We start from the raw sequence: 13,170 nt of genomic DNA on the forward strand, positions 1-13,170 counted from the left end.
GGTTTGTGGTTGGAAAAGTCGGGAGGAAAAGTAGCACTGGCTTCTCCAGATTTCCAAACCTACCCTTCTCTCGCCTTCTCCTTATCGCACAAAATATTTACAGATGGTTAAGTTTTTGGCTGGTTTTACTGGCCAGTGTGAGTCGTCTCCCCTCCCCCTTCCAGGGTTCTGATGCGGTCAATGGGGGCCGACGATGAAAACGAATTCGTCAGGCGTGGCAAGATTTCTGAACGAGGGTCCATTTTGTTGGACACTTGCGTTTGGAACTCCGTCACTGCGGTGTTGAGAGGGACTAAGCTCGGGGTAAAGATAATAATGGAGGCCCCATACGCGATTCAAAAAATTTGTGATTTACCTTCTTTCTTTTAATTGTGTTGACTCTAAACCTGAAATCAACAATCGTTTAAAATTAGCTCCAACTCGCAAGGTCCCATGCAATGGGTGATGGCGTCCCCGTAGCATCGAGCGATGCTAACATATTAATGTTTCAGCCAAGCTTCACTTTTTTTTTAAGTTTATCGTTGAGAAGAGGAAAGGCAATGTGGTTACGGGACCCTTTTTGAAGGTGGGAAAGGGAGAGGAGCTTCTCTCCTCTCCCTGCCCGGGGCCTCTTCCTCTATGAAAGGGAATTTTCAATGCCTCTTCCTCTTTGAAAGGGGATTTTCAATGTAGTGGAAAGGCTAAGAGAGGAGAATCATGTCATCACCTTAAAAGGGAACGTGAGAAAATGAAGATGGATTGGATACTTGAAATGACATGGTTGGTTCAAATTTAGTCTCTTCCAGCAAAAAACAAAAGACGAGGACTGAGGAGTTTGATGGGACTGGATAAGCTTAAGATAAGATGTTGATGAGTAACCCGTAGAACGAGTAATTCGGAAAGGAAACGTCTTACTCTGAATCTTTTATTGACATGGAGAAAAACGGACCAATTCATAACGGTTATATGCAGGGACTGTGACCACCAGAATTTTAAATCGATTTAGTCAATTCAATGATCGGACCAATCGTTGGATTTCCGTGGTAGGCAAGGGAGTGTTGATCTTCTACTGAACGTTATATGACGCAATATCTTTCGGCTTTGGTAATAGGAAGAAGATAGAAACTGAGAAGAGAGAGAATAAAGCTGAGAGAGAGACGTCGAATCAGTCTCCTTAGGCCAGTCTTTTTACTAATAAGTGAAGATGGTACCAATTATAAATCATCCCCTTTATATTTAGCAAACCTAACAAGTTTCCTGAAAGGTTTGCTTTTGGTTTTCTATTATCTACCCCACCTGACCATCTCAAATATTTATCGTCTAAGAATCTTCAATAGAGATGTACATCAGATCTTCATCAAGGCATAGGAAGTTTTTTCTTTCCAGAAAGAATTTGCACTCGGTAGAATTTGAATAGGCCGGTTTTTCTTCCCAATTAATTGTGTTAGGAGAATGAGTGAGTTTCATTCATGTGCATGAGTCTTGTTTAAATAAAGCTTATTTAGTTTGGAACCTGAACTCAACGATTGAAAAATGAAATGAGAATGAAGTGGAAGCATAAAGATTACCCAGAAATGAGAATTTCAAATGATTGACTGCAACTTGATTCACAAAAACATAAATGATGGCTTCAATCACTTTTGATCTGAAGGAAAAACACAGTTTCATGCAAAGGGTTTGATGTTGGCAATCAAAACTCAAACCGAAAATGCACAAACTTTAGATTGAAAGTACTGCAGTAGCTCTAAGGCAAAGAAGGAGAAAGTGAAGGCTTTGCCACTTTCAGTTCTCCACAATCGCTGATGTATATAGTTTTCAAAGGCCGGTCCCATAATGCACGGGCATTTTGAGCTCTCTCATCACCAAGGAACTCAGCTAAATCATTGAATTGACGAATTTGCTCAGATGGTTTGTAAGTTGTAATGGTAGCAATGGCTGTCACAACATCTAAACCTGAAACCAAGTGAATCAAAACATGAATCGTGTTTATAGGAATGAATAAATGCAGAACACTATCAATGTACTAACAGAAATGTACTGAAGTTGACAAGTTTTTCAGTAAAATAATGTTTTATCAGTATCGGAATCTAAATTTACTTTTGTTAAGGAATATTCCTACAGGGATTAGTGAGTACAAAGATCTTGAGCTTATTAATTAGGAAAAAGATTTCCTAAGTTGGATAGTAATTTTGGGATAGGCCTTATACCCAATTTCACATGGTATCAGAACAAGTACTCATATGTGGGCCTACACCTTAACTATCCACTTGTAGAGCCACAAAAAAAAAAGGCTTACACCTAAACTATCCACTTGTAAAACCACAACAGAGGGCCCACACCTAAACTATTCACTTGTAGAGCCACAAAAGAGGGCCTACACCTAAACTATCCACTCGTAGAGCCACAAAAAAGGGCTTACACCCAAAATTATCTACTTGTAGAGCCACAAAAGAGGACCTATTCCTAAAATTATCTACTTGTAGACCCACAAAAGAGAGCCTACACCTAAATTATCCACTTGTAGAACCACAAAAGAGGGCCTACACGTGAGGGGGAGTGTTAAGGAATAGTCCCACATGGATTAGGGAGTACAAGAATCTTGAGTTTATTAGTTGGGAAAAAAGTTTTCTAAGTTGGCTAGTCATTTTGGGATAGGCCTTGAACCCAACTTCACAACTTTCACCCTTACAGTACAAAACAAGCATGCCAATCACCCAACAAGGGAAGCCATAGACAGAAGCAGCAAGTATAAAATGAACTACAAATCTAGAACAGAGAATAATATACCCCATGTAAGAAATCTTTAACTAATCTGTTAAAGAACTTGAAAGTAGCAGCCAAAACATAATACATAGATCCATAAAACAGCATTAAAGATTGAAATATGGAAAAAGACTCGAAAAAAATGAACTTCCATGTAATATTAACTGACTGTCTTCAGCTATATTGTTAAAAAAATAAAAAGAAAAGACAATCCTCATCTAAGAAAAAAAACACCAAAAAAAGAGAAAAATACTGAGCACAACAAACTGCAATATGGCAACTAGATAAATCTATGAAAATCATCGTGGTGTCTCTCATACAATATCAGTTCTTTGACTCATCAAAGATTGGTTTTCATATCTGAAACAAATAGAAATTGAAACAGGTGCCATTTGTTCTTTGACTACTAAAATGGAGTTATCTACTTACTATTTCATTGTGATTTGACCATATGAGAATTAATCTGGGGCGCCAATAACCTTGGCTGGTACATAGCATCCTCGAGTTAAGAATACCACTCACAATATCCGGATTGGAATTTTAGTTTATTGTCAACCTCGTAAAAGTCAAAACAAGACCATCAATCCTATAACTAGAAATAATGTATGTGAAAAAATGAAACATCAGAAATCTGCAGTTCTTAAAGTAAACACAGAGGTTATCACATTAACTTCATCGAACTGCACCTCTTTGGAGTTTAGATTACAAATAATACCATCTCATAAAACGTAATATTGCATGCCATGCATTAATGCAATAGTATTGAGGAGCCCAGACAGAATGAACTCTGGAGTACAATTTATACCTGTGCTCCTAGTTTCAGCAGCAAGGGATCATGCGCATAGACTGACCGTGCTCCAAGAATCTCATGGATTAGATGAGAGCATAGGGTTGATTAAACAGGGAATAAGGAGTTACAGTGGGACAAGTCCTTTAATAATGGCAGAGGACTGGGTTATTGCTAGTCAAAGCCATTGATGCAGGCGAAAATATGTGATGCGGGTACATATTCGGATCCTTGAATCGGATCCGGTGTACGTAGTCGGATCCTTAATCGGACCCTTAATCGGATCTATTGTATTGAACCCGGGTTAGGGTTTGCTTTATTTTGAGCTGCAGCCCGGGCTTGTCGGGGGCGTTACGTTCGGTTAAAAGACTGTTTAGGTTTTAGAGGAAGGCAGTTGAATGATATTTTGAATCCGAGAGAATTTCTCTACGATTTCAGGCAGATTTTGCCTATTCCTCCCGTGATTCGCAAGTTGATCTGCCTGCAGGATAATCGCTATCCTGTCCGGCGTCAGTTGGTATCAGAGCTTTAGGCTCGGGACGAAGCTGATCTAGCCAGACGCTGCAGCGAGCAGAAGGGTCGACGAAGACGACGCCGTCGCCATCACCGTCACCGCTGAGCTACCGCTCAACACTGCTGCCGTCGCCGTTGAGCTACCGCTCAACGTTGCTGCCGGAAACACTCGGATTCGACCGAGCAGAGCTCGGGCCTCGACCGAGCAAGTTACAGAAACAGAGCAGAGGCTCTGGCTTTGCCGGAAAAGAGGGATTCGGCAAGGAAAGGGGTCGGCATCGACGTCGTCACCGCCGGATCTGCCGTGCGACGTTGCCGTCGCCGTAGTCGGATCTGTCGTCGACGGAGCTCGACGACAGAAAAGGTTCGGTAATTCCGGAAAATCGAGCACCGAAACAGAGGTTCGTGGTGCCGAGAAAGGGGGTTCCGAGACAGGAGACCCTCGTTGCCGGAACGAGCCAACGTCGCAGGCGGCGACGAGCTGCCGGAGACGACAGCCGGAGAGGACCGCTGGAGAGGCCTCGATTTCAAAAATAGAGGGGCTCCGAAATCCCGATTTCGGGAGTTTCTTCGCCGTCGAGGTATTTTAATTCCTGGGAAGTTATATTATTATTTTATTATTATTAAAAAAAAAAAAAAAAGTGGACAAATATTGTCTTCCATGGCTGGTGGTCGTGGTCGTAGCCATAATGCTCAGGCAGTGATATTGGAAGATTTGCAGCGGCAAGTCGCGGAGTTAACCCAGCGTCTAACGACGCAGGATTCCGGTTCTTGTGAGATGGAAGATCACGATTCCGATACCAGAGTCGAAAACCCAGATCGCACTCATGCTCGATTCGGGGAAAACCGTGGGGATCGACCTGTAGACCTCGGTTTCCGTGTGACGCTACCCGAGTTTTCTGGTACGTTACAAGCCGACGGATTCATTGACTGGTTGCAGGAGATAGAGCGTATCTTTGAATATAAAGAAGTCCCAGATAACGTCAAGGTGAAATTGGTTGCCATGAAACTCAAGGGCAGAGCATCTGCGTGGTGGGAGCAATTGCGGCGATCACGAGACCGGCAGGGCAAAGCCAAACTCACTGATTGGGAGAAGATGAAGAAGAAGATGAAGGGTCAATTCCTTCCTTTCGGTTACACTCAAACCTTGTTTCAGCGACTTCATTTGCTGCGGCAAGGCTCGAGATCAGTGGACGATTACACGGAGGAGTTCTATCAGTTGCTTGCCCGGAATGACTTATCTGAGACAGAAGAGCAGCTGGTGGCACGGTATTTGGGGGGGTTACGACAGCCCCTGCAAGATGTCCTTTGTCTTCACTCGTTGTGGACCGTTTCTGAAGCCTTCCAGCGTGCTTTGGTTGCGGAACAACAGCTGCACCGGCGGCCCATGATCAGAAGCGATCAATGCAGCCCACCAGCTCGTCCTACAGACTCAGTTTCTGCCCCACCACCTACACAAGGTACTTCTACTTCACGTATTCGTTGTTTTCGATGTGGTGAACAGGGCCATAAGGCCACTGAGTGTAGGAACCCTGCGAGTCAGAAGGGCAAAAATCTTCTGATTGAAGAAGAAGTGGTAGATGAACATGCGGAGTTTGGGGAGCCTGTGTATGACGATGATGACGTGTTGTATGGTGATGGCCATGCGACTCTGGTTGTTTGTCCGAGTCTGTTGACTCCCAAGGTGGATTTAGGGGATGATTGGTTGCGGACCACTATTTTCCACACGACCTGCACAGTCGCCGATAAAGTGTGCACGATGATCATTGACGGTGGCAGTTGTGAGAATATCGTGTCTGAAGAGGCTGTCCAGAAATTGCAGTTGAAGACGGATCGTCATCCCACATCATACAAGTTGACATGGCTGACTAAAGGCATTGAGGTACCAGTCGATCAGCGCTGTCTCGTATCTTTTTCCATCGGCATGAAATATTTCGATACTGTTTGGTGTGATGTTGCCTCTATGTGTTGTTAGGCCGCCCTTGGCAGTATGATCGCCGTGTTCTTCATGACGGGCGGAAGAATACCTTTTCCTTTAGCAACAACGGGAAGAAGATTGTGTTGGCACCACATCAGGCACGACCCACTCCTCCTCCGATGGCTGATCTTACTACCCTGGTGTCACTGTCCAGGGTTTGCGTCGAGCATGGCGACGTCGCGGAGGATCCTCCTCCTGGACTGCCGCCTGAGCATGCGTAGCTGGTCATTCCCGCATGTCATTTGCGGCCTTCTGATGTTTTTCCTGTTCCCCCTTTGTTTCCTTCTTTTCTGGGGTCTGCTAACGCTATATGACCTCGAGGGCGAGTTCTTTCCAACCCGCGGCGACTGATGCAGGCGAAAATATGTGATGCGGGTACATATTCGGATCCTTGAATCGGATCCGGTGTACGTAGTCGGATCCTTAATCGGATCCTTAATCGGATCTATTGTATTGAACCCGGGTTAGGGTTTGCTTTATTTTGAGCTGCAGCCCGGGCTTGTCGGGGGCGTTGCGTTCGGTTAAAAGACTGTTTAGGTTTTAGAGGAAGGCAGTTGAATGATATTTTGAATCCGAGACAATTTCTCTACGATTTCAGGCAGATTTCGCCTATTCCTCCCGTGATTCGCAAGTTGATCTGCCTGCAGGATAATCGCTATCCTGTCCGGCGTCAGCCATGGTATCAGCACCATACATGCTTACCTATGTATAAATATATGGCTTTTATTAAATACTTACCATGATTTTTAATGGCTAAATGCTCTAAAAAAGCAATTATAATGGCAAATAAAGTAAAAAAGGGAAAATATTAGTGCTATAGGTAACATTCAGGGAAACTCTTGTGATGCATACATTGTCTTCCTAGATTATGGGTAAATATTTTCCCCATAAATCCTACTTTCAGAGAACACATATGAAAACAGAAAACCATAGTCAGATTATGATGCTTCCTCTAAATCCTACTTTCATAGGAGTCCTTTGACCAGTTGGATTGTTTGACCTGCTTTTCCAGCTTTATTTTAGTTTGTCTGGAAGAGAACACCCAAATCTTGAAAACCACTTAAGGTCATGACAGGTGCTTTTTATTTGGTAAACTGAGAACAGACAAGTCTGAATTTACAAAAGTTAGGATTTTTTTACTAGTTCTGCTGATTGTTGATTCCCTTGTTACTCCTACAGTTTAATTTAGATTTATAAACTCCTCTAGAGGAAATGTAACTAAATGAATTTCTGGATTTGAATAATTGTCTCTCTTGTTGCATGTCCAACTTTGAGTTGGATTCACTTAAAAACTATGCTCTATCTATGCTGCAAGCAGAAGAGAACGCAATTCTCTTTGATACAATGCAAAATACAAGAGAAATTTCATGTTCATTTCCTTCGCTTACGGGTACTTGAAGCTGGGAGCGCATGAAACTAACCAAGTTCAGATTTGCTGCCATGATACCAATAGTTGATTCATTTACTATACATCCTACTTCTATCAGTTTCCTTACACCCAAGACAATCCCTTTCATTTGATTATTATTTTGTACTTTATACCATCAGAATGCAAATACCTTTTTCCTTTCAGCTTGCTGCTTTCTTATTTCTTTCATACTTGCAACCGTCACTTATATAAAACCCCTATCATTTTGTCACTATAGGTTCCTAGGCTAATTTAGAGTTACCAGTAGAAAGATGTAGCAAGACATCCGAGCTCAAATTGGGGTTCCCAAATAAGCCTCCTAACAAGAGCAATGATGCCTGAGTTATGACTAAATGTGAGATTTTAGATCCGCATATTTATTGAATGTAGACCTCTTCATCCTGGTTCCGGATCCGGATGCCTTTATTTCAGATCCGGATATCCGTTTAGGATCCAAAAGATCCAAAATTTTGGATTTTATCCAACAATTTGGATCCATACTTGGTTTGGATCTGGATAAGATCCGAATCCGTTTACAACCATAGTTTGATTTGGATTTATAAACTCCTCTGGAAGAAATGTGATCCGATGAATTTCAGGATTTAAATAATATTCTTTCTTGTTGCATGTCCAATTTTGAGTTGGATTCACATATAAACTCTGTTCCATCTATGCCACGCAAATCTTGTTACAATGCAAATTACCAAGAGAAACTTCATGTTCATCTCCTTGGTTCACAAGTATCCCAAGCTGGGTGTCTTTGGGTTTTTATTTAGACAGAGAGCATGACACTGACCAAATTCACATTTTTTTTTCTAGAAAGCTGACGAAATTCGCATAATCATTGCTGAACTTTCTCTTTTACTGCCATGATACCAATAGTTGGTTCATTTACTTGATACATACTGCTTTTATCGATTTTCTTACACCCAAGACAGTCCCTTCCATTGGATTACTAAATTATAGTTTATATTATCAGCATGCATAAAGCCTTTTTGCGGAAAGCCAAGTACTTAAACCCAGGATTATAACACTTTTCCTTTCAGCTTGTCTGCTTTCTTATTTCTTTCATATTTGCAACCATCACTTATGGAACCTCTATAATTTGGTGACCCTAGAATCCTAGGCTAGTTTAGAGTTACCAGTAGAAAGAATTGCCGAGGAATCCATGATCAAAATCGGATTCCCCAATAAGCCTCCCAACATGTAGTAATGATGCCTGAGTTATGACTAATCACAATGCATTACACTCTCAAGGAGTTACACCATTCCCAAACCCCAATGATGCTCAAATGGTTCCCACATGGAACTAGTGTTAGAAATTATCTAATTCAGTTAATTTTATGTAATAGGACACCCAAGATGAATTCTAGATCACATGTCAGCTTGAATATGAAAACAATTCCAAAAATATTTGATAGATATAAGAAAATGTGAAGTATACTACACTCCATTTCTATCATTATAATCAATTTCAAGCCACTGACCTTCGAGCACCGTTCCGAAGACTATGTTCTGGCTATCCAGCTGGGGAGATGGTCCAGGTCCCGTGGTAATCAAGAACTCGACGTTCCTATAATTCGGATCCAACTTTATATCGTCTTCATCATCATTAATGGACAAGCAAAGTGAGACAGTCCCCGGCCTTAAATGCTTCAACAGAAAAGCCTTCGAATTGACAGTCTCCGAATTACTGACCAGATTCAGAGGGGGTTGCACCTCCCCTTTATCCCTCCTCCCCTGCTTGCCAGCTACAAAATACTGGCCCGGGAAAATCTTGTGTACCAGAGTGCCGCGGTAGGAGGACCCGGCGGAGCCAGTACACATGGACTTGAAATTGGCGACAGTGATAGGAACAAGCTTACCGTAAAGGCCCAGGACGAGGCGGCCAAGTGGCTCGGACTCCAGGCAGGTTGTGGGGTCATCGGCAAGGGACCGCTCAGACCGAAAGTAGTTGGGGCAGATGCTGAGGTCGAGGAAGACGCGGTCAGTTATGGTAATGTCCGGTGGTGAAGGAGTTGCGTCTGCCGGTGGCGGAGGAGCGGTGTCGGCAGGTTCCTCCGCGAGGGAGAGGGGGGTCGGGATGCTGAGGGAGCTGGAGAGGAAGAGGAGAGAGCGACGACTAAGGTGTGAAGGTTTAGGGTATTGGGCAAAGGCGGAGAATTTGGGGCGGGCAGGGCGAAGAGGAAGGGGCAATGGGGAGAGGGAAGATGATCCCATGGAGGGAGGAATGCATGTGACATATTTGCTTTTGAGCGAGAAGATGAGAGAGAGACCGAGAGAGGGCCGTGGATAGCCACGAAAATTTGAAAAAACGCAACAGGGGGTTGCTATTCATCAGTTACTCATGGTTATAACGGATGCAGGCATGTAGCCCATACGTACAATTTGGATGGACTTAGAATGATGAATCTGTTCCAAATAAAAAGGCCTGGAATCCTGATTCTTGATTTGTGACCCGACGAATCAATTGAGTCAGATTCTGCCCCTTTCATTCCAACAAGCATACCCACCTCCCCAATCTGTCCCGAGTCCTAACTGGATTTGAAATTTTAGGAGCTGAGTCAGGTTTTGATTCCTAAGTAGTAACACGTTTTCACTCTCTTCTATTATTTTATAGACCTCGAATTCGAGCTAATAGGAAAATACTTGAATGCATTAACCCATGCCTATATTTATAATTACAATTATATATTATTTTTATAAAAAATCTCTCTATTTATTAGTCATAGTCATGCCACCCTTACCCACAAGTGGGTGTCTTGTACCACATTGGACATGTGTCACATAAAATAAGTAAAATTAAAATGGTCAAAACCTGATAAATAATTTTGTAAGCCTTTGGCTAGTGGTAATTTTGTAAGAGACGCCCTGGTCTTCAGAACCCTTCAAATCTATTACGAGACACTCATATGCGTACATTGACCTTACTGGATCAAGATTACGTAGTGGTAATTTTGTAATAATATCGAGATAATGAGTGCGCTAGCAATATTGAAATTACTTTTTATGGTTTTGGGCCTTTGGGCTCGTGAGCACTCCCTGAAGAATTGCGGGCCAATTCGGCCCCTTTTATGCGAGCTATTTAAATCCGCGAGTTTGCGAATCGGAAACCCTAGAGTTGTCTCGCTTAAAAGGTGGAGGCGTCGTAGAAGGCGCGGCGGGAAGGAGGAGGAGGCGCTTCTAGGTTAGTCCTCCGCGACGTTTGTCTGCTAAACCTCTTAAGCCTCCATTATCTTCCATTATCAATTTTGATGTCTTTCCTCCATTTGTTGTGGATTTTATACTTATTTTAGTCTTTTATTGTTTCAAAAAGCTTTTTTGTTGAATCGACTATTTAAGTTGTCCTGTTATCTTAGTTTTCGCCGAACACTTGCCTCGAGTTTAAGGGCATGTCGATTATTTTTGGCCCCTGCTTCTTTCTTTCTAAAGCAATGTAATAAATATAGCTCAAAATTTTCTCTCCGTGATTCTAGTGTTTCTGTGGTGATTTCTGGGCTTGATGTTGTGCCTTTTGCCATTTCTATAGGTTTATATCCTCAAAAGGTGAGACCTGTACCGGTACCAAATGGCACCCCCTACTAAAGGTACTTTCCTCTACTTTGCCGGGTATTTTACTTTATCTTTTGAACATGTTTACTTCTGTTTATTTTTTTTATTTAATGTACATGTTTTTTCACTTTCATTCGCTCAGATAATTTATTGTCTAATTGGGAACTACTAAAGAACTCCTACTAGGTTATGATGGTCGATAGAGACATCAAATTAAATGATTATATGCATAGAAACTGAATCTAATGTTTTCCATTTAAGTGAGGACTGAACTGTTTGCTCGAGTTTAATTTAAATGTTATTGCCACTTTTTTTAATAAAGTTTTTCATACATTTTTAATACTGTTGAATAAATCATAATGCTCTAGGTTCGGCAATGTTAGATAAGATAATCCTCTTATTTTAATCTGTTAGAAAGTAAAGGTTTTATAGCAGTTGTGGATTGATCTTTAAGGTATTAATCTGGCCACTTTTTTCCTTTTTTTTTTTAAAATATTGGTCTGTTATTACTATTTATTCATTCACAGTCATTATCTTCAGTAGATTATTGTTGGATTTTGTTCACCATTTTAATTTTCTTTGTCAAATTCAAGGAAATATAGTCATTTGTATTTTTATCCTCAGAATACTAGTTTTAGTACACGCAGACACTGTAGGTCTTTGTATAATCTTATTATTGTGAATATTTGCACTTGATTGGAGCCTGGTGGAAAATATCATTTGAGGACACATTAATTACACCTCAGAAGTTGAAGCTCCATTTCTATGAGGGTGATTGCTGGACTGACCTTGGCACAGTTGAAATTATTGAATTTTAGAAACTCCTTCATCCAGTGGAGAACTGTGGTTCTAGGTTCCACTTTTGTAACCATATTATCATACTAGTTACAGAATTAGTCATTCTTTTGTGGTTGTCTTCTGTGACTTAATCAGGCTTTATGTTGTATTTTGAACTGAATACCACTCCCATATACTCTGTTTGATGATCTGAGTTGTAAATTGCTTAACGCTTAAAAATTGCCATGTGCAGCTGCTTTAGCAAAGAAAAATGATCCAAAGGCTCAGGCCTTGAAGGCTGCCAAGGCTGTGAAGTCAGGTGCTTCAACTTTGAAGAAAAGGACCAAGAAGATCCGAACATCAGTCACATTTCACAGGCCAAAGACCCTAAGGAAACCGAGAAACCCCAAATATCCCCGTATTAGTGCTCCACCGAGGAACAAGCTTGACCAGTACCAAATACTCAAATATCCGTTGACTACTGAGTCAGCCATGAAGAAAATTGAAGACAACAACACTCTGGTCTTCATTGTTGACATTCGTGCAGACAAGAAGAAGATTAAGGATGCAGTGAAGAAGATGTATGACATCCAAACCAAAAAAGTGAACACTTTGATCAGGTGAACTCTCTCTCTCTCTCTCTGGTGCCATTTCCTGAGAATTACGAAACTATTGAGTGACATTCTTAGCTTTTAACTCAAAAGTGTTAAAATAATATCTACATCTTTGTCTCTCTTAGTTAGGTTTTCTTTTATTATTAATGCTCATTCTGTATGAAGCATCATGAAATGGCAAGAATCTGATAACTTTTAAGGTGTTTGGCCGTCAAGGAAAGAAATTTTAGCTGGATCATGTCAATTGATTGTATTTGTATTTTCAGTTTTCAGATGTTTACATGTGTTTCCATGGACAGCCTTCCTCGTTATTTTTTCTATTCGATGCATTTCTTATGAATTTAATTCATGTTATCTTTATGATCCAGGCCTGACGGGACCAAGAAAGCTTATGTGCGTTTGACACCAGACTATGATGCTTTGGACGTAGCAAACAAGATTGGTATCATCTAAAATTCTTGGCGATCTCTCTTGATTTAAGGAACTTTTGTTTTTTTACTGTGAGTAGCCTCTGGGAATTTTGTTTTTGTTATTATGCATTTAGTATTTGTTTGAAATTAGGATTGACCAAAACGTAATATGAGCTGAGAAAACATTCTGTGCGACATACTATTGACATGTGGCTTGTTTTTTTAATTCTGCTTTATTTATGCGCTAATTGGTATTATGAGCAAATCTTAATCGTCGCAGACTACTGCCTTCTGTTACGCTTTGGGCTAACATCAACCGACCAAAAAAAAAACCCATACTAGGCTCTGTCTACCAGTCATCCCGACATGTACACTTGCCATCGTTGGAA

The 13,170-nt window shown here is 41.3% G+C and overlaps 2 protein-coding genes across 2 annotated transcripts; one reads left to right on the plus strand and one right to left on the minus strand.

Annotated features, from left to right (window-relative positions):
* Nucleotides 1-1,595: 1,595 nt before the first annotated feature.
* LOC137946547 (peptidyl-prolyl cis-trans isomerase CYP28, chloroplastic-like) lies at nucleotides 1,596-9,648 on the minus strand. The gene is made up of 2 exons (XM_068792892.1): nucleotides 8,916-9,648; nucleotides 1,596-1,932 (listed from the first exon to the last, which is right to left on the minus strand). Exons 1-2 carry the CDS (start codon nucleotides 9,646-9,648, stop codon nucleotides 1,724-1,726), a joined length of 942 nt encoding a protein of 313 aa, XP_068648993.1. The 3' UTR covers nucleotides 1,596-1,723.
* Nucleotides 9,649-10,542: 894 nt separating this feature from the next.
* Nucleotides 10,543-12,987, plus strand: LOC137945586 (large ribosomal subunit protein uL23). The gene is made up of 4 exons (XM_068791524.1): nucleotides 10,543-10,615; nucleotides 10,958-11,015; nucleotides 12,011-12,377; nucleotides 12,740-12,987. The coding sequence occupies exons 2-4, from the start codon at nucleotides 10,997-10,999 to the stop codon at nucleotides 12,822-12,824; spliced, it is 471 nt and encodes a 156-aa protein (XP_068647625.1). The 5' UTR covers nucleotides 10,543-10,615; nucleotides 10,958-10,996; the 3' UTR covers nucleotides 12,825-12,987.
* The last annotated feature ends 183 nt before the right edge of the window (nucleotides 12,988-13,170 follow it).

The sequence above is a fragment of the Aristolochia californica genome, unplaced genomic scaffold, assembly GCF_029961685.1.
Source record: "Aristolochia californica isolate CCGP_79_NKW_82.1479 unplaced genomic scaffold, dmAriCali1.0.hap1 SCAF_12, whole genome shotgun sequence".
NCBI classification, from domain to species: domain Eukaryota; kingdom Viridiplantae; phylum Streptophyta; class Magnoliopsida; order Piperales; family Aristolochiaceae; genus Aristolochia; species Aristolochia californica.